Here is a 22,476-nt window from a genome sequence, read left to right as displayed (position 1 = left end):
AAAGAAGTTTCTTAGAACTCCAGCTAGAAGTATTGAAAAAAAAAAGCACACACAAGATATGCACATATCGATTTTCGTGTGAAGCAACTTCGTATCAAGTTTTCAGTGGTTGCAAAGACAAACTTCGGATAAGGATGACGCGATATTTACAAATGTTGAACATTAAAATGAGAATAACTAAGTGAAAAATTATACGGCTGGAAAAAAGATAACCGGCATATATCCTATTCGAAATGAAGCTTCCTTGGAAGTTTCGCTTAATTCAAGCGAGCAGTTGCTGCGAAATACTCTGTACAAGAAATGTAATAATAATGACTTTATTTATTGAGGCAACACTATTAGGCATGCCCAATCTTCCAAGTGGGCCTCAAAATTATGTACAATATTTACAAATAGATTTCAAATACAAATTTGACAATAGCATGATTACAACATTCTAAGCATATGTTATGTTGTTCATTTTCCAGTTTGTTAAATAGGATCTTTTGAACTGCTCAAGACTGTTAGAATTTTTTACTTCAAGAGGTAATGTGTTCCAGATTTTTGGTCCCGAGTATTCAAGGGATTTTCTGTACAGTTCTAAGTTTGGTTTAGGTACTTCAAGACATTTATTTGATTCTGATCTTAAATTAATGTAAGGATTATGTACAAATTTAAATTTACTTTGAAGATAGGATGGACTGAGATTGTTAATTGATTTAAAGACTAAAATTGCTTTCTTATAATGCAGTCGTTCATTGAATTTCATCCAGTTCAGCTCTTTAAACAAATCTTCAGATGGAAAATCAAAACATTTATCAAGGATGATTCGAGCTGCTCTTTTTTGAAATTTTGTAATTTTTTCCATTGAATCCCTGTTGCAATTACCCCAAATCGTGCAGCAATAATCCAAGTGGGGTAAAATATAAGCATTAAAGAAAAGTTTTCTCTGGGGAATATCTAGGTAGCATTTTATTCGTTGTAAAAGATAAAGTAAGGAATTGCATTTCTTTAGTGTGTTATCAATATGATCTTTCCAGCTTAAGTTATTACTGACATGTACACCTAACAGTTTTTCTGATTCTGTATATTCGACAGTTTCATTGTTGAATGTAAGAGGCGATGGGTTCAAAGTATCTTTATTAGTTCCTCTTGATGAGATAAACATTGCTTTGGTTTTTTGTACATTAGCTGTCATATAATTATGCTTGCACCAGTCCTCAATTTTAAAGAGTACAGACTGTAATTCAGAACTGATTTCTTGTTTGGTGTTTCCAACAACAGTTAAGGTTGTATCATCTGCAAAAATATCAGTGAAACAGTCTTTCAGATGTTGGGGCAGATCATTAATATATAAAATAAAAAGTAGAGGGCCAAGCACAGAGCCTTGAGGGTAACCAGACATTATTGGCTTTGATTCAGATATTTTTCCAGAAATACATACTTTTTGAAATCTATTACTTAAATATGATTTAAACCAATCTAGTGATTCTTGACTAAAGTTATATATTTTTAGTTTTTGTAGCAGTACCGAATGGTTGACTAGGTCGAATGCTTTAGACAAGTCTAAGAATATTGTACCAACTAGCTGTCCATTGTTAATAGCATTTATCCATTTATCAGCTATAGATGTAAGGGCTGTTTCACAGGAATGATGACTTCTAAATCCTGATTGATATTCATATAAAAACTTATTGCTTTCAAGGTAGGCTTTCAAACTGTCACTGACATGACGTTCAATGACCTTTGATAATACAGGCAAAACTGATATTGGGCGATAGTTTTCTTTTTCTGATTTAGACCCTTTTTTGAATATTGGAGTTATTTTAGCTAGTTTAAATTGATCTGTACTATAAATGTACTTGAAATGTACTATAGTATACTCGTGTTAAATAATCAAAGAGAATTACTCAGTGAATAATCAACCGACCTAATCACAAAGATAATATGCCTAGCCACTTTGAAGGAAAGCTTAAAATGAATTTTCGCTAAATTCGAGGAAAAGCGTGTACTAATGTTGAACAATCAAAGAGTACTGACTCGGTGAAAATCCATTTGACCGAAACATGAAGATGATATGCGCATGTCCTCCTATGAAGTTTCATAGAATTTCAAACGCAAAGGGTTGTTGCTGAGAAATATTCCAGACAAGAAATGGTACTATAGTATACTCGTATCGAATTATCAAAGGGCAATAACTCAGTGAAAAAATTATCCAGCCAGAAAATGAAGATAAAATTTGATTCTAGAATAGAAGTTTCCTTTGAAGTTTCGCTGAATTCCGCCGCTAATTTATTTTGAAAAATGTCAAATTGAAATAATAATAATAATGAAACCCCGAAAAATGCACCATTCTTTCTATGTGAATTATATATTGGTCATTAAAATAATTATTTTATAAAATACAATAATATATCCTAAAAATATATGTGACGAAAAGGGAAAAAAGTCCATTTTCACAACTCTGGGAAAAGTTGTCTCACTAGGACAGCAAGCTGATACATATTTTCTGCACGTTCTGTTTTGTTCTTACACACACTAGGCTGCTCAACCTGTATCCCAGCAACTTTCTGGAAAAACAAAGATCGCGTTAATGATTGTAGTTGATACAAAATGCAATTATACAGCTCAAATATTGTCAGATTAACTTAGTTGATTAACAGTTTTTATTCTTCAAAAGTATAACAACGTGAAGATGTGGCGACCTTTCCTACACATGTAAAGTGTAAGTATATTTCTCCGTAACAAACAATTGGTTAAAATTTATCTATTTACATAGATTTCAACCTTTATTAGTTTATTTCTGCACCTCCTTCCCGATGGTAACTTTTGCTAAGAGCGTATGAGAGGAGAAGCCAGTTTGGTTTTTAATGCTGAGAGTTCAGTAAATTTCATTGAGCTTATGGTTCTATTTTTTTCGTCTTTCGGTAAACGCCAGACAGCGAACCCATTACCCTGCCCTACCCTTACAGAAGAAAAAGGCCTGCCTCGTACTCTGGCTGTGTACATACAGCGTATATGATGCGTACATGATGTGTACTGAAATCAAGGGCTTTAAAATAGTACGCAGGATATACACCGCACATACACCGATAGTACGTTTGTAGTACACTTTTGACATGCAAATGAGCTCTGCCGCGTACTACTTGCTGCGTACATGCTGTGGACTACATAGTACACAGGATGTACGCTGGAGGAATTTAGTATGCGGGAAATAGTACGCAGCATGTACGCGGCACATACACTTTGCAATTGAGCCTGCGGTGTACTACCCCTGCGGCGTACATGCTGTGTACTCCTGGCCCGAGTTCTGCGGCGTACATGCTGTGTACTCCTGCTGCATACATGCTGTGTACTCTTGTGGCGAAACTGCTGTGATAATGTAAATTCCTTACCCCACCAACTTTTGTATGCAAATGCTGATCATTTGGACAGAAAAAAAAACAGAAAAAAGATAAGTGACATGCATCAGTAAGTATTTACCCTTACCAAAATAATGTAGATTGATGTTATCAAATAAATTAGTATGCTTTTCTTCATCCACTTTTCAATGAAATAAATCAATTTTGTAGCATGTAATTTGGTAAACATTTGAAGAAAATGGCGTAACTGCATCAAGGGGAAACAACTTTAATGCAACTAAATATAAGTGTTATGATTTATTATAGACGATGTGTGCGTAGTATGTATTTATTTTGATTAAAATCCATCTGAGAACAATCTAGGACTGGAATTATATAAGCATTTATGCACTTTTACGTCCGTAAAAAGTAGCGCACCAAAAAATTTTGGATTGATTTTTTCCAATGGGGCGAGCGCAATTAGCCAAAAACGTTCTGAAAATATACGAGCGGCAAATCCAATAAACAACTTTTTAATCTGATGAGGCCTTAATGAGTTAACATAATGAGCATTAAAGCCTTTATAAAACATGATAGAATGGTGTTTTGCTTAAGAATATTCAAATAACAGTGAGAGATATTAATTCCTCTCATTCGGGCGCTGTTGAGGCATTATCTTGGTAATTATTTCATGTATTACAAAATGTAATGCAACGAAGTTCAAATAAGGCTTTTCAATTATCCAAGTTAGAAAGCTCCAGGATTAATTCAAAATGAAAAAGAATATATTTTTACACTGCATGCAAGGTGCAGCTCAGAAATCACTAAGATGTAAGCTTCACAAATGAACATTGCAAATAGTAAATGGCAAATTTTCATTGTTCAGAATACCGGTAATCTGAACTATTCTATGCTATTAAGATAAAAGTTACTCGGAAATCAAGTTCTTGCTTCCAAAAAAAAAAAAATGTACAAATCCTTCCTGCATGAAGTGTACTTCAGACTTTTACCTAAAAAAAATCGAAGTATAAACACCAAAAGAAAATGAACAAGTCCCTCCCGTGTATATGAAGTTTACTTCAGACTTTAACTTATAAAAAAAAACTGAGTATAAATGCCAAAAGAAATTGTACAAGTCTTTCCCGCGTATATGAAGTGTACTGCACAAATTTCAAAGTATCTGCGGTGTACATGCAGTGTACTAATTTCTTGTACAAGTCCCTCCTGCGTACATGCAGTGTACTCCTTAAATTTTCAGAGTCTGTGCTGCGTACTTGAAGTGTACCAGTGACCTCCTGCGTACATGCTGTGTACTCGTCGAAATAGTACGCGGCATGTACGCGGCATGCGGTGTATGTAAAATGTACTCCTCTGGCGTACTACTGTGTTCGCAGCATATACATAGCAAATACGCAGCATGTACCCCACAGAGGCTTGCTTCTGTAAGGGTAAACCCCCGTCCCGCACTCGAAGCGGTTGCTTTTCTACAAACTACTTGCTAAATTTCAATGAAAGACACCAAAATGTTATTTACTTCACCCTCTGACAAAAATTTTCAAGATATTTTGACCCTTCCCAAAACACGGTCACTGCGTTTAGAGCTTGATTTGTGAATATACGGGCCAGATTTCTAAAAGACTTGATAAATTCAAAAAATACTTTTGTCACAAATTAACATTGTCGACCCTCACTTTTTATATACTGTTCATTTTTTGCATTTTTTTTTATTATTATCGAGAAAATTGATTGGTTTCACTTGGAGACTGTGTATTATTGTTCCTTCTCTTCAGAACAAGAGAAGGAACATTTTAATTCGGTAAGTCACACTTGACTGGGCATGTTCCAATCTCTGGCCTCTGGCCTGGCCCGATGAGCCCAATTTTCGACTGGGTCGGGCCAGGCTAGGCCAGATTTTATTGTACATAGAGAAATGAATGGCATAAAATCTAAATATACAATTACAGTAATAGGCAGTATTAACCTGTACTGTTTACTTGCTGCAGGTCAAACAAAATGAGAAACCAGTCCTCTGGAGAATCATTAATTAGCCGTCATTCACCTTATTTGAAATACAGATTTGCACTGAAGAAAATGTTATGTTATTTCTAAGTGATATATTTAAGCTAAAAGATGCTCTTGAGCCTGTTTCACAAAATGTGTAGGATTTTTTTTCCACATACTTAGATCAATATAAAAACAGTCTACAAAAATATTCAGTATTTGTATAACCTAAACTCCAAAATTTATTTATCGCTTCCCTGCATCATACTATCCCAGATCGATCCTAGAACAGAGATAGCATTATTTTATTTTTTTGTTTGTTTGTTTTGGGTGTAACGCCATTTTTCAACAGTATTTCAGTCATGTTACAGCGGGCCTAACCAGTGTTTCTGGATTCTGTACAAATACAAACCTGTTCTCCGCAAGTAACTGCCAACTTCCCCACATGAATCAGAGGTGGAGGACTAATGATTTCAGACACAATATCGTTTATCAAATAGTCACGGAGAACATACGCCCCGCCCGAGGATCAAACTCACGACCCCGCGATCCGTAGACCAACGCTTTTACCTACTGAGCTAAGCGGGCGGGTCGCATTATTTTATAAATTGAAAGTTGTTGTCCGTTAGTATTGACAGGTGCCACTCATTAATCCTCGCCAATATTTTCGGGCGTTTTCTTTATTTTACACCATATTTGTAACCTGAAAATATCTAAATTGACCAAAACAACATGCATAGTTTAGCAATGGCACAGGGGCGTAGTGATAAGTTCTCCGACTTCCACGCATGTTACCGTGGGTTCGATTTCAATTCAGATTGTTTCCATTAAATCAATACAAAGTCATTTTATCGATACTGTTTTTATTCTTACAACATTTTATGGTAATAACTTGTACCCAGTATGTAGAAGAATGTCAAATACTTGTGTATTTCTTTCAATAAATGAACAATAAATCATGAAAAGTGACAATTTTCCTGCATGCTAAGTTTACAGATGAAATTTAAAAAAGAATGATAATGAAAATGGTCAAACAGGTGTCTCGAACTCACAGTCCCGAGATTGGTAGCTGAACGTTTTGTCGGCACAACTATATCTGCATGTACATAGTGCGTTTCTGTCTGATCAGGATCCGTGCTGTTCGCTTTCAAAGTCTATTGCAATTAGAAAAACCGTTTGCGAACAGCATGGATCCTGATCGAAAAGCCACTATGTTGGTTTTCTAATGGCATGGCTCAATTGCTTAAGTACAAAAAAAAGACGTTAGAATTTCGTGTTAAAATCTGACACGTAATTTAATTTGTAGTAAATCACGGGCGCTAGTTGGTTGGCTCGTTTCCACTTTTTGAGCTGTGCGTTTCTGTCTGATCTGGATCCGTGCTGTTCGCTTTCAAAGTCTATTGCAATTAGAGAAACTGTTTGCGAACAGCATGGATCCTGATCAGAGTGCGCAGATGCGCAGGCTGGTCTGGATCCATGCTGGTCGAAAAACCACTATGTTGGTTTTCTCAAGGCACGGCTCAATTGCTTAAGTACAAAAAAAAGACGTTAGAATTTCGTGTTAAAATCTGACACTTAATTTAATTTGTAGTAAATCGCGGGCGCTATAATTTAATTTGTAGTAAATCGCGGGCGCTAGTTGGCTGGCTCGTTTCCACTTTTTGAGCTGTGCAACGCGCACGAAAGATCTAGGACTACCAGAGCTTTATCTCAGACCAACAAAAGTCTTTTACTTTTTAGCTCACCTGAGCACAAAGTGCTCAAAGGTGAGCCTTTGTGATCACCTTGTGTCCGTCGTCCATCATCGTCCGTCCGTCCGTCGTCAACAATTTGACTGTTAACACTCTAGAGGTCACAATTTTGGCCCGATCTTAATGAAGCTTGGTCAGAATGTTACCCTCAATAAAATCTTGGAGGAGTTTGATATTGGGTCATCTGGGGTCAAAAACTAGGTCACTAGGTCAAATCAAAGGAAAAGCTTGTTAACACTCTAGAGGTCACAATTTGGCTCAATCTTAATGAAACTTGCTCAGAATGTTACCCTCAATAAAATCTTGGCGAGTCTGATATTGGGTCATCTGGGGTCAAAAACTAGGTCACCAGGTCAGATCAAAGGAAAAGCTTGTTAACTCTCTAGAGGTCACAATTTTTGGCCCAATCTTAATGAAACTTGGTCAGAATGTTATCCTAAATAAAATCTTGGAGGAGTTTGATATTGGGTCATCCGGGGTCAAAAACTAGGACACCAGGTCAAATCAAAGGAAAAGCTTGTTAACACTGTAGAGGTCACATTTATGACTGTATCTTCATGAAACTTGGTCAGAATGTTATCTTGATGATTTCAATGTCCGTTTTGAACCTGGGTCATGTAGGGTCAAAAACTAGGTCACTAGGTCAAATCAAAGGAAAAGCTAGTTAATACTCTAGAGGCCACATTTATGACCATATCTTAATGAAACTTGGTCAGAGTGTTAATCTTGATGATCCATAAGTCAGGTTCAAATCTGGGTCAGATGGGGTCAAAAACAAGGTCACCAGTCATGACATGATATTGATTCTAAATACATGATCATATCATTCGAGTGTGAAATCTGGGCAAAAACGAAAGTCCTTAGATGAATGAAAAAGAATGTGTATAAAATTACCGTATATTATTTTGATTGGTAAGGAAACGAATGTAAAGACCAATACCTTTGCAGTAATCGGGGTATAAACTATATGTAAACATACATACTCTTTTACTTACATTGCTAGGTAACTGCAAACGAACGAAAATGCTATCCACTGTTATCTTTCTTAAAACTAATTCATTGGAGTGCAGGCAGTCGATACATCGCACCAGGTGATTCACTACACAGAATTTTTCACGGTTCGCCATTCTCTCACCTTCCAGCTGTTTGCCTAAAGCATGTCTTCTGCAAGGCCGCATACTGAAGTATGGTAGTATGCCTGTCACTGCTAGCGCTATATCTGAAAATTTAAGAGAAAATTAAAACACTTAGAGAATGGTATTAAAGACAATTTTGTAAAATTAAGAGATAAAGAAATCAAAGAGATTTTTATTTTTCAAATAAAACTATTGGCTTGATACTTAAAATGTGCATACATAATTATTAATTGCGTGTGTCTCATAAACCAGTGTATACCTTTGCTTAGGTCACTGCGATCTTGTTCTTCCACATCTGGATTGAAGTTCTGAATAAAAAAATAAAGGGTTTCTTCAGTTACTGATAACAGTACAGTATTAAACCATGAATATCTTATTCATGATGTCATTTTAGTGCCCGTAATGTTGACTATATTCTTATAAAATCAAATATGAATCAATTCAAGAAAAGCCGTAGAAATAATCACATGTCTTAAAGGAAATAAATAATAGATGTGTAAACATCTTAACCCTTATTATGCTGGACACGATTGAGTCTGCCTTTGAGACTAATGTAGATCATGATCAGCCTGCACATCCATGCAGTCTGATCATGATCTGCACTGTTCGCCATTCAGACAGTATATTTTTGGTAAGCATCCCTTTTTACAGTTAATGGTACTGTCCAAATTGAAAGACAGACAAGTTCATTTTAGAAATTTAGCAGGATAAGGGTTAAATATCACAGTAAAAGAACTAAGTCACAGTTTGATACTTTAATTAAATTAAGTTTGATACTTTAATTAAATTAAGTTCTTTTATCTGACCGTGCGACGTAAATTGCTATGCATATCAGTTTGACAAATTCTGTTTTTCAGTATTCATTTTCATTCTAGAGATTTCTGTTCCAATATTAGAATCTTTTGAATAATAAAGAAACTCACAGAACTAACCTTTAGTACGATTACTTTTGAAGAATTTAATTGTGTATAAAAATTATGTAGACACCCTTTTCTGATTTGATATCTTTTACGATTTTACTTTTAAAAAATATTGAAGTTTTACTTGTGTAAGAAAAGGATTTAAGACAATTTTATCTAAATCAAAATTACGCTCCTGCGATTTCAATTCAAGTTTTCTAAGAATAATTTCGAAAGTTCTCTTGGATACGTTAAAGTAGCAATGTATGTGTTACATATTTCGCATGGATTACAGCTGTTGAACTGTACGTTGAAGTAATTTTAATTCATATTTTACATTTAATTTTTACCATCAATGTTACATCTACGAAATTCAAAAATAATTGCATTGCATTTTCAAGTTGAGACGATCATCTTATTATATGTTAGACTGGCTTATTGACAAATATATTATATTCGCTAAATGCAGTTAATGGCAACAAGGGTGTAGGGGTTGGGACGGCAGGGGCGGCACCCGCCGCCCCAGTATTTCAAGGAACGGCGAAATGTCGAACTCATATTTTTTTAAACGCTAGAAAATATAATTGAGAATAAATACAGCGGTCTTCCCTTGCCAATTGTCATTTTATCATGTAATGCATCGGCGACTGATATGTACATAGAATCTTGTCATATCGCTGACACCTTGCTAGATCACCTTGGTGACAAGGTATTGTACACAAAATCGGTAATTCGCAAGGACTAAAGTCACTGTATTTTCAAGCCCTGCCGACTCGGATTATAGGCGATACATTAATTAATGAAAGTTAATCATATTTAATTGCTCACTGCCCAGTTGCAATCAATGTTGTGTCTGAAATTCTGCCAATAAAGGTTAAAATCATGATTAAAACACAATCGCAAATGTCTTTGCATAAAATATATTTAATTAAATATTTTTGACACCTAAACATCTTGTTTGAAATATCAAAAACAAAACAAAACAAAACAAAAACCATAACAATTAAATTCAATGCATCAAATGTAAAAAAAAAATCCTCATAGATTTTACAGATTAAGTTACAGTAACAAGAGTTACAATGGAAAAGGCCAATCAGCCTCGCAATTTTACAATTCCAAAGCGATCATATTCGGGTATATAATTAGTGCTTATTTCATAAAGAAAACAGTGAATTGCGTTTTACTTTTATAATGCCATTTAATGACTAAAATGGCATAAGGATAGGATTACTTCTTTAAGTCAGGGTCTTGTGCTTGATCCCCTACTTAGACATTACTGATTCCACCCTGGCAAGACATTGTCCGTATCTGGCATGTACAGACATCATAGCAAACTGTAAGTAGGGGTGACAAGTGGGGGGAAAGTATGTTCAACGGCTACTGAGCAGTCCAAGAAGTCGACAGACTGCACCATTTTCTCTAATCTGGTTACCGACTAGATAATCTTTTTGCCTTTAGAAAAAATAATTCTTTTCTACAGTCTGACTTCATCAGCCTTGGCTCTGATTATCGTATGTTTTTGGAAGAAAAGGGACGTAATTATTCAAAATTTGAATAGCCTCAGGAGTTATCTCCTATGAACAAAACACACGGTCTACATTTTCCTTATCTAAATGTAAAAATTTTTCGGGGCCACCCCGGACCCCGTTCAAGAAATACCCCCTCCCAAAACCAATCCCCTTCACAGCTGCAATGCTCAAAGCGTCCCTGGGCAATCGGTACAAAAAAATCTGTTGTTGTTTTCTCAGGAAGCGGACAAAGTATACATAACATCCAGGCCATCTTCGAAAAGCAGTATCTCCAGAGATATATGGGCCTTGAATTTGTTATAATTTGCTACCGCCCACAGTGTCTGCTCGATAATTGGTGCAATTTTTCTTTGATGTCAACCATACTTGTGTAAAAGATGCATGGCTGTATAAGTTAGAGTAATGGCCAGTAGAAACACTCAAAATTTACATTTCTGCTTGATAACTATACTACTTTTTCTTTGAATTCTACCAGACTTAAACAGAATATGTCTTCCTGTAACATATAGGTCAAGTTCGGCAGTTCCCTTACAGAAGAAAAAGGCCTGCTGCGTACTCTTGCTGTGTACATACAGCGTATATGATGCGTACATGATGTGTACTGAAATCAAGGGCTTTAAATAGTACGCAGGATATACACCGCACATACACCGATAGTACGTTTGTAGTACACTTTTGACATGCAAATGAGCTCTGCCGCGTACTACTTGCTGCGTACATGCTGTGAACTACATAGTACACAGGATGTACGCTGGACGGATTTAGTGTGCGGGAAATAGTACGCAGCATGTACGCGGCACATACACTTTTCACATGCAAATGAGCCTGCGGTGTTCTACCCCTGCAGCGTACATGCTGTGTACTCCTGCGGCGTACATTCTGTGTACTCCTGGCCCGAGTCCTGCGGCGTACATGCTGTGTACTCCTGCTGCATACATGCTGTGTACTCTTGTGGCGAAACTGCTGTGATAATGTAAATTCCTTACCCCACCAACTTTCTTATGCAAATGCTGATCATTTGACAGAAAAAAACAGAAAAAAGATAAGTGACATGCATCAATAAGTATTTACCCTTACCAAAATAATGTAGATTGATGTTATCAAATAAATTAGTATGCTTTTCTTCATCCACTTTCAATGAAATAAATCAATTTTTGTAGCATGTAATTTGGTAAACATCTGAAGAAAATGGCGTAACTGCATCAAGGGGAAACAACTTTAATGCAACTAAATAGAAGTGTTATAAATTTTGAAGTATCTGCGGTGTACATGCAGTGTACTATTTTCTTGTACAAGTCCCTCCTGCGTACATGCAGTGTACTCCTTAAATTTTCAGAGTCTGTGCTGCGTACTTGAAGTGTACTAGTGACCTCCTGCGTACATGCTGTGTACTCGTCGAAATAGTACGCGGCATGTACGCGGCATGCGGTGTATATAAAATGTACTCATCTGGCGTACTACTGTGTTCGCGGCATATACACAGCAAATACGCAGCTTGTACACCACAGAGGCTTGCTTCTGTAAGGGTTACTTTACGCCAGTGTCTTCACAGTTTGGGCTCTTTTATTATTGAAAATTACAAGAATTTAAATCATTTGGTAGTCATTTATATTCAAATCGGTTATTTCGACATGAAACTCATAATGGTCTCTGGTCAGAGGTATTTGACCAGAGTACTAAGTAATATCAACAAATTATAAACTTTATTATGAAATAATAAAATACTTCAGTGTATAGGCCTATGAACATTAAACCTTTTCATTACTTTCTTTTCTATTTCTTCACACTTTCAACCAAGAAACATCCTCCAAATATTTCAGTACAATTATTTTTTCTTGGTCAGTTTGTAAAAAGAAAAATGGCGGGGGACTTAAAATTCCACGTTTTTTTTTTTTTACTTTCCATTTACAAATAGTGCCACTAGTGTAATTTATAATTTGCTGTGATGGTATTATATTGTGGCAATCTGGAAATTTTGTTTCATAATTGTTTCTTAAATGAAACAGATTAGTATTTAAAAGGTTGTTGTTGGCTTCTTTTCTATCTTTTCCGTAACAGTATGCACTGAGTAATGTCATCGTGAATTTGCTCTTAGGTAAGCAAAATTCACGGGAGTTGAAGAGAGTTTCATTTGTTTTTGCCTTTTTAGAATGCTTATGTAATCAATACTTCGGTTTAAGTATATGCTCATGACTTGTGCAACGGCTGAAGTGACAAACTTTAGGTACAGGAAAATATTTGATACTTAAGAAGATCTGGGTGCATAAATTTACTTCAACACTAGTATATTAGGATGTATCGGGAATTAAATGTTAAATTGTAGTAGTACTATCATATGTAAATACAGAAACTTACAGATGTAATGCTGACTGTGTCTTGATCATCCTACCTTTTTTCCAAGAACAGTCGAAAATGTGTACAAAAATGGATTTAAAGCCGAGTTGATGGGCAATATTAAGACAGCCGTCCATGCATACACTTCAGCTGGCACGTAGCTTCCACGTAAAGCCATTATCCCTAAAATGTAAATGCCAACTTTGGTATGATATTGTTGTCGATAACGTGGAATTCCACAATGGCCTAGTTATTTATTATAGAATGGTCATATTAATTAAATGTTAGGTCAATGGCTAAGGCTGAGGGCCAAGGTCTAGGCTCGTTGGTCTAAGGGTATGATTCTCGCTTTGGCAATAAAAATACGATCAAACCAAGACAATGGAATAACTGTAAAAACTGATGTATCTAACCAAATAAAATTGACACAACTAGTGGATGATACCACCCTTTTTCTAAAAAATCACAATGAAATTCCTATTGCAATCGCTGAGATTGAAGAATCTGGCAAATATTCAGGTTTGAAATTAAATAAAAGAAAAACAGAAGGTCTATGGAAATCAGAAGAAAAATACATGCACAAATATTTATAATATAAATTTTACAAAAAATTATGTGAAAGCTTTGGGAATGTACTTTGGTAACAAAAAAGACGAATGTAATAACCTTAACTGGAATGAAAAATTTCAGCAATGCCAAAAACTTCTCTCAAACTGGAGCAAAAGAAATTTAACATTTTATGGGAAAATTCTTGTACTGAAATCTTTAGCTTTACCAAAGTTCACATACTTATTGCAAAATTTAGAAGTACCTAAAGATATCATTATAACCAGATTAACGCCATATTTTTTAGGTTTTTCTGGAATGGTAAAAATGATAAAATTAGACGTTCAATTACAATCAGCCATAAAAGTGATGGAGGCCTTGATATGGTAGATATTGATTCTTTTTCTAAAACAATGAAAATTAAATGAGTAAAAAATTTAACTTCTGCTGAAAACGCGAATTGGAAGGTTATCCCTTCTTTTTTCCTAAATCAATATGGAAGGAATTTCTTAGTATTTAGGATGAATTTAGATTCTATTAACCCTTAGCCTGCTGGCGGCAGATGATTCTGTCTTTGCGACCAGTGCAGACCAAGATCAGCCTGCAGATCCGTGCAGTCTGATCATGGTCTGCACTGTTCGCTATTCAGTCAGTAAATTTTCAATGAAAACCCCTTTGAGTAATAAGTGGTACTGTCCAAATTGAAAGATGGACCAGTCCATTATAGAAATATAGCAGGGTAAGGGTTAAATCACTACCACAGTCAGAACTTGTATTACCTGCCTTTTATAAAAATGTACTACAAATATGGACAGAGTTCAACAGATCTCTCCACAACAATATTGATAAAATAAGACAACAGTTAATATGGGGTAATAGCTTCATTAAGCATAAAGGAAAATGTATTATATTCAACAAGTGGATAGATTCTAATATACTTTTTGTTAATGATTTATTGTCAGAGAAAGCTGAAATACTCAATAGTCTCAAGGTAAAAAATAACTGGATATCAGAAATAAATATACTGAAAAACGCAATTCCTAAGGAATGGAAAATAATTTTAAAATCAAAAGACTCTTATTTGACTAAAGTTAGAACAAATTTAACCTTCCCTGATGTAAAAAGGAAACATTTTACTGACGTTACCAATAAGGATATGTATATGGTACTTGTTAGCAAGAAAATTGAATCACCGTATATTCATAGGTATTGGGAAACACAAATTGGTCATCAAATAAATTGGAATGCATTTTACTACTTTAGAAACAAAATCATTCCTGACAATAAAATAAAACAGCTAAAATACAAATTGATTCATCGTATTGTTGCTACAAACTTGAATCTTTTTACTTGGAAAATAATAGATAGTCCGAACTGCTATCATTGTAATTGCATTGAAGACAGTTGTCATTTCTTTATCAATTGCAGTTATTTATCAGATTTCTGGAAGATCGTTCATGAAGCACTTAGTAAGTGTGGTTTAAATAAATCGGTGAAAACTATGAATAACATAGTAATTGGTTACAAAATTGATTATAAAGAATACCAGGATATTAATATTTTACTCAGTATAATAACATACCGTATTTACAAGACGTATCTCTTCAGCGAACGAAGAAAGAAATTTATTAATATGATCGAAATATTGCACACTGATATATTAACTGTGGTTAAATATTTGTCAAGAAATAAAGATTATAAGTTACTATTTCTTAATAAATTTCTGAATGCATTAGAATACTATTGCCAAAGAAATTATATGTAATGCTTATCATTTTGTTTGAAACATATAAACATCTTCTATATTACTAATCTTACACATTTGTATGTTATATTGTGAACTTCATTTGATGTAATATTGTGGACTTTGTCAATAAACATGCTGTTTTATGAATAAATTTGAAAAAGGAAAAAACAGGCTGAGGGTCAAAGGACTGTCTTCAAACAAAGAGCTATTAAACAATTCATATTTCTTTGCTTCAAACAGATGATAAGGTCATGGATCAGGAACAGTCATTACGTTCGGATAAATAGTGTGATGACAACAAATAGTGCAGTTCTCGGTATTTTCACAGGTTCTTGATAACTCCATCTTAATGAAGTTTCTGGACGAAAAGCATGCTTCAAAGATAATTATTCGTTTGATTTTATTTTAGCATCATGTTGAATATGGCATGCAAAAATGTTCTTTGACTAGTTCAAGCTGCAATTGGGAACAAAATACTTGTTTCTGAACATTTTTGCCTCTTTTCTACTTAAAGAAGATTAAGATTCTTTCTCTGGTTATAGAGCAAAGAAAACTGATTTGCTATCTAAAATAAGAAATGTAAAATACAACATGGCACTAAAGATTATGATAAATAGAAATGTTAAAGCTTTTGTTTCTTTACGTATCACATGTTAGCTTTCCTGTGAGCTTACATCAAGGAGTTTACTTTTAATTAATGTTAGATCAGAAACTGCAATAAAAAGAAGGATTTTTTTTTCAACCAAGAAATCCACGTTCCAAAACCTTTAGAAAAAAAAAGATTAACAGAATTTTAATACGGACTATTAGCTAATCGATTCTAAACGGTTTCAGAATCTTTAAAACTTAATTCAGAATATTTTTTTTGTAACTTAACTAGTCTGTAAATAAGCAGTCCTTCTGAATCAAAATGAAATAACTAACACGACGGTAAAGTGTTATACAGACGTAAAATGCTTTGTGTCTAGTATTTACTATCTCCCTAACTGACAAAAGCTGTACACAGTTTGTACAATGTCTGTTATGGTAATAAAAAAGAATCATTAATCTCAAGTTGCAAGTCATAATTTAAATTCTCTTAAAACCCAATGTTAAAAAGCAAATTGTGTTAATCTCCTTACCCATACAACCAATTGGAAACCAACACATGAAATCTGTGAGAACCAGGAGAAGGAGATTCCTCGCTACAGTCAAGTCGTTACTCCTCGCTACGTTCATTTTCCTCTTTAGGGCCGCATGCTTCTTAATCTCGCCGTAAATTAGAAGTTGACCCATGGCAATAAGTAAGAACAATATGAAATTCAAGCCGATGAAAACAACGATAGAGTACTGCCATCCTGGTGTTTTTTGTCGTGTTAGAGGGAGTGCAAGACAAACCGCTGATCTCCCGTAAAATGCGTTTCCAAAGTATTCAATCCCAGACAGAGGCAATACAGCAACAAAACTAGCAAGAACCCAACAACATATACCTGCAACAGTAGCAGAGAGTGGTTTAAACCTTATTGTTCCAAATGGATATTTTATTACTAGGATTCTGTCGATCGTAATGCAGCAAATCAACATAACGCTCATTTCTGAAGATACTGTAGAAAGGAATCCGGCCATCTTGCACCAAACGCTGTTTCTCCAATACTCATCAACTTCGATATACCTAATTTATAAAAGTTATGTATAAATGAGTTACTATTACGAACTACATCGTTATTTTAAAATTCTAACAGGTACACACTGAAAGATAAATTCCAGATACGAACTATCTGAAAAGTATTTAGATAATTTATCCTATATTTTCGTATTTACCGAGTCTTATATTTTCAATTATGGCCGCATCAAACACAGTTACATTGCTTTTCCATATATACTTGAAATATATGCCGATATTACACGTTAACGTTAAATTGTGATATGAGCCGTGCCATAAGAAAACCAACATAGTGGGTGTGCGACCAGCATGGATCCAGACCAGCCTGCGCATCCGCACAGTCTGGTCAGGCTCCATGCTGTTCGCTTTTAAAGCCTATTGGAATTGGAGAAACTGTTAGCGAACAGCATGGATCCTGACCAGACTGCGCGGATGCGCAGGCTGGTCTGGATCCTTGCTGGTCGCAAACCCACTATGTTGGTTTTCTCATGGCACGGCTCATATATACAAAGGCCATACAGTCTTGGTAAGTACATGTACTTACTGTGCAAGAAGAAACCTAGACAAAAATCGCATTACGTAAAATCTTCAAATTCCGAAAAGGTTTTTGTAAAATTATTCTACTCGACAGCGCCTTATTATCAGCAGAACCTCAGCAGTAACCCTCGAGCCAGATATACCCACATGAACCTACAACAATTGAAAGAATCTAATATGCTTATACTCTTATACTTGTGCTTGTTTTCCGTCATTGTTTCGTTTTGCAATAAGAAGCATACCTGTCTCTATACATGGCATCAGCCGCTGCAATCATCATGAGATAAACTCCCATTAGGAAATCTGCCACAGCTAGGTTGGTAACGAAGATTCCATAGCCTAATTTCAAGCGTTTTCTGTCATATATAATTCGATAAACCACTGACAAAATATTTCCAAGCAGTGATAGAAGACCGATCGTCCAAAGGAGAGCTTGAAGTGTTCTACTTTTCATCAGATCATCGCATGATGAAAACTCATCTTGCTGTGGAAAACAATTTTCCTGTGGAAAATTGAAAGGTTTAATGCAACAAAACTTGTACGCAGGTGTTTTCAGTAATTTGAGGTTGCCAATTCCAGTAAATAAATTACTGTCAAACATTGAAATGAACTTTTCACTTATCAACAAATGTTCCACATTTAGGTTTTCAAAGGCAAACCCATTTACTATTTTGATTCTATTGTATGATATATCCAATTTTTTTAGGTTAAGTCCTGCAAATGTTCGCGGCAATAATACGGTAAGCCTTGTGTGTTTTATTTCTAATTCTGTAATTTTTATACCAGCAAAACTATTTGACTCGAGCATCGCTAAAAGAAAGTTTCCCTCTAAACTTAGTTTTTTTAGTCGTTTCAAAAGTACAAAAGTATTTGCCTGTATTTTTGAGATGCGATTATAGCTAATGTCAAGGTTTATAATGTTGACAGATTTCCCAAAATCTCCTATTTTTACGATATTGCAATGAGATGCATTTAGGTTTGCTAGGAAGGGTAGGTTTTTCTGTAATGTCAGTGTTCCGTATGAGTATGCTGAGTAACTTATGTCAATTTTGCGTGCTGTATAAGACACTTGAGTCATAACGTTGTAAGATGTTTTTCTGCATTCTACGGCATATCCACTGCAAGTGCAATTAATCGGACATTCAAAGTCACACATGCGTTCGTCATCACTATGTGGGCAGTCGGTTTTATCATCACAAAGTTGCGACAGGGGGATGCAAACACGGCTATAACTGCATCTATAACCTTCCATACATTCTACAGGTAATGACTCTGAAATATGTATACTAGAAATATAAAGTGACCTTTTGCAAGGATATAATTAGAAAATACAACCGTGTTAAAATTATTCAGGATACATAAGAAATATATAAACGGTGTACATCGGTCATATTGTCATGCAGTGACTAAATTAGTGTTAAACAACGGTCAAATAATTTGTTTCAAAATGTTCAAAAATATTTGTATATGTAAAAACTCGAATTTTGTGAATAATCTTAAAAGAACAAAAAATTACATGCTGTTACTATAGAAATGTTTTATTTCATACTAGATTGATAAAATCTTGCAGTTCAGTTCAGTTATTAAAGTTTAATTACGGTCCATCCGCCCTTTCAGACACAATGAAGCATATAAATGCCCCGTAGAGTATAGACCGCGAACATGCCCCTTTTCATGTTCTTAAAGTATGTTTTGGTTCTAATGTAGGGGTATTGAGTACCACTCTGCAATTCCCAGAGGGTTTCGGTCAGTAAGCAAAATTTAGTAGCCAAATTGAGACTATAAGTACAGCGGCCAATGAGACCTAAACGTACTCCAGTCAGGATGTTACAGTCTGTTTTTTGGGAGTGCAAGCTCTCGGACCGGACCAGTCACGCGTTCCTAGCGTAGACAATATAGTAGGAGAAGGAGAAGGCGAAGGCGAGCCGAGCTGTTTTTCGGACCACTGGAGTCTCCCGCAAATCCATGCCACCCAGGAAAAGCTAACGCATCTTGTAGCCACTCCTGTCGTATTCGTTGATGGAGCCCCTTGTCTTCGGTCTGTGCTGTGTCAACCGGTCTTCACCCTCCCCTCTAAGAGAAGCACGTTGAGCGTACCTTCTCTTTTAAGGCTTGGGTCGTTGATTGATGAGGTTCCATCTCTGGCCACGGCTGGAGCGACTGTTCTTGCCACTTGTAGAACACACCACACGTCCCTTTCGGAGCCACTCATTTTTGAATTTGGAAAATGGTCTAAATTGTATGCCAAATGAGAAAAAGATTTTACTAAAAAAGTTGCCAAAAGTAGAAAGATTTTTTATTTTTTTTTATTTTTTTTTTTTTTTTTTAATATATATATGTATATAATTACTTAAAATATGCTAATATGTATTTACAAGATATGAAAAAACCGAAGACAACACAAGTACTGAGCTTGAAACAAAAATTTAATTGTGTTTGTTTTTTGTTCTGAAGTCAATAGGAGCCTATTTCTAAACTAGCACTGGATGGTAGATTTTCCTTTATTTTCATTATGTCATATGTTTTTGTAGTATCAGGGCTATTCCCAAATAGTTATAGTGTATAAACCGATTGTAGCACCTGCACTTTTTCTATATTGCCTGTCATTTTTCTTCTTTGCGTTGCAGTTTGGCCAAAAATTTGTAACGACCGGCTGTGTTTGGAAAGCTATATATTTCATAAATGCTGTTATATAGGCTCCATTTTTGATTTTTGCAATACCAGAGTATTTATCTTACTTAAATTGCTCTTACTATTGTTCTACATTGTTTGCTTTGTTGGTAACAGACATGCATTTTCTTCTTTTTGTTACAAAAAGCGTCGAAATATCGTTTGATGACCTAATTTCTGTAATATTCTGCTACTGTCTTTTGATTGGCTGAAAAAATTACTGCCTTAATTTGATTGGTTCCTGCTATTGCTTCAGTACTGTGTGTCTTCTTTGCATTAAATTGTTATTAAATTAAGGTATTTACAACATAGGTTTGGCAAGATGATATTCCACTGGGTATTTGTTATGAGTGCCTTTTTTTTTCATTGTACCTTAGAGGGAGCAAACAGTGCACGGTGGGAGCCCAGTTTCATATCATCTATAATGTACAGTCAGTATCCAGCTCATAATTGGGTTTTTTAAAGAAATGGGCCAGGGTATCACTGTGGCACTTTTCGGTTTTGTCCTTCTACTGACTGAACATCTGCTTTACCTGTTTTTATTTTAGTGTAAGAAATATAGTAATTACTCGGTGCAGACAGACATTATAAATTATATCAAGTATTCTGGTCGGGAGGTACGCCACATGGTTGGTTTTTGTTGCCATTTTTACTTTATTTGGGTTGCCCTGCAGACATATGGAAACCATGTATTGTACCTCCCATCATATGCATCTGGCCTCCAGCTCATAAGGAGACGACCATAGTTCTTTATTTGTTAGGAATTTTTGGTCTGGGCGATATGCTTGGGGTTCTGTGGCATATTAACAGACCTGTCTTTCAGCCAGATGCACACTTGACCTTACTTGGTGTATTACTTATATTATGATAAATATTTGATTTAATCTTTTGTGTGTGTGTGTTGAGCTTGTTTACCCTCGCCACCGGTTAAGACCATATGGGCGAGCATAGCTTCAATTATATAACAACATTTTATAGGCTACGTGTAGAGTGTGTACCATAATTCACAGTCTAAAGTAGGTCAAAGTGACCTCCAGTGGACTGTGAATAAGATGGGAACTTAATCCCATACATTTATGATAAAAACTATAGTTAGAAGAAAAGACTAACTTATTTCACCTCTTCATTTTTATGTGTGTCTTCTTTCATGTACCTCATATAGTGTGTCAAGGCATTTTGTTTTCCCCAATTTATACTATATTAATTATTAAGACATATTTTATATTTAAAACTATATTTATAAGTCTGACAGAGACAGCAAAGTCCTAAATTTATTGAAAAACTTCTGTTTGTTTACATTTTTCAGCCGAACCACGGTTTTGGCAGGCCAACGCTGATTGGTTAAAATCTTTTTATTCTGTTTTCAGTTTTCTTTTGGAGTTCTGAAAACAGTTTAGCTAAGGCCAGAAACCGGATAGTAATTCTACAAATCGCGACAGAGATGACAAGAGCTCTAAGCCAATCAGCGCTCTTCTCTCATTTGCCGTGTTCGGCTTGAAAATGTAAACAATCTGATAAAATATACTTGTTACTTTGATCGCGTTTTTTGTTGTAGTATATTGATCAATTCCATCAATATTTTCTTTCCACAATGTGAGAGGACTTTCTTATCGAATAAGTCCTGTAAGTATTATTATCTGTGTCTGGTTATGCTAAACCGGTATGCCATTTTCTTCATTTCGTTAGGTGCATTTTTTTTGTAGACTTACAGTAAAAAGTGAATATTTGTTGTATGGCATCATAACGGTCCATTTTCATGTATTTAAAAACTTTCTGCACTTTTCATATTATTAGATAAATGCATGTTTTCTTATTATTGAATGGTTTTGATGATTAGGCAATCAAAAAATAGGAATTTGGTCGGATGATACTAGGCTAGGTGGGTGTTATTGCCATTATTTGAGGGTGGGGAAGCCTTTAGTCCTTTGGGCCCTTGCTTTGTATCATCCTTGGTATGCATCCAACATCCAGCTCATATATATATTATGATAGGCTAAGGGTATGATAGGCTGTTGGCTATTATGTGGGACCTGTCCTTCAGTTGGATGCATACTTGACCATTCCACCAGTACTATCTTTACTTCTAATTATTAATATTAAAGTTAAGAAAAGAGAATCTAAAATCTATACAGTATGATACTACTGTGTACAGTACACTTATGCGTTGAGCTTAGGCCTAAAATCGGATAGTAAATTTACCAATCACGACATAAGACACTAGAGCTCTCATCCAATGAGAATACTCCTTTCATATGCCGCTTTCGGTACGATAATGTAAACAATGAAACTAGATTGGTGTCTAAAATTGGGTATCATTTTGTCGGTCACTATTGGTTTTAGTTTTGCCTTATTCTACCGATAATT

At 35.3% G+C, this 22,476-nt stretch overlaps 1 protein-coding gene across 1 annotated transcript; it reads right to left on the bottom strand.

Annotated features, from left to right (window-relative positions):
- Positions 1-303: 303 nt before the first annotated feature.
- Positions 304-18,997, bottom strand: LOC123562035 (G-protein coupled receptor GRL101-like). The gene is made up of 6 exons (XM_053524851.1): positions 17,685-18,997; positions 16,385-16,914; positions 13,026-13,153; positions 8,468-8,516; positions 8,068-8,291; positions 304-2,549 (listed from the first exon to the last, which is right to left on the bottom strand). The coding sequence occupies exons 1-6, from the start codon at positions 18,692-18,694 to the stop codon at positions 2,436-2,438; spliced, it is 2,055 nt and encodes a 684-aa protein (XP_053380826.1). The 5' UTR covers positions 18,695-18,997; the 3' UTR covers positions 304-2,435.
- Positions 18,998-22,476: the final 3,479 nt, after the last annotated feature.

The sequence above is a fragment of the Mercenaria mercenaria genome, chromosome 2, assembly GCF_021730395.1.
Source record: "Mercenaria mercenaria strain notata chromosome 2, MADL_Memer_1, whole genome shotgun sequence".
NCBI classification, from domain to species: Eukaryota; Metazoa; Mollusca; class Bivalvia; order Venerida; family Veneridae; genus Mercenaria; species Mercenaria mercenaria.
The sequence above is the reverse complement of the archived record's forward strand: the minus strand, read 5'-3'. Positions and strand labels throughout refer to the sequence as shown.

What these genes read in the sequence shown, in the direction of transcription:
- LOC123562035 (XM_053524851.1), bottom strand. Translation starts at nt 18,694, where the DNA reads ATGGAAGGTTATAGATGCAGTTATAGCCGTGTTTGCATCCCCCTGTCG. An exon ending in CGACTGTTCTTGGAAAAAAG is followed by an intron (nt 8,517 to 13,025) that starts GTAGGATGATCA and finishes TTTTTTATTCAG; the next exon opens with AACTTCAATCCAGATGTGGA. An exon ending in GTTTGCAGTTACCTAGCAAT is followed by an intron (nt 2,550 to 8,067) that starts GTAAGTAAAAGA and finishes TTGTTTTTCCAG; the next exon opens with AAAGTTGCTGGGATACAGGT.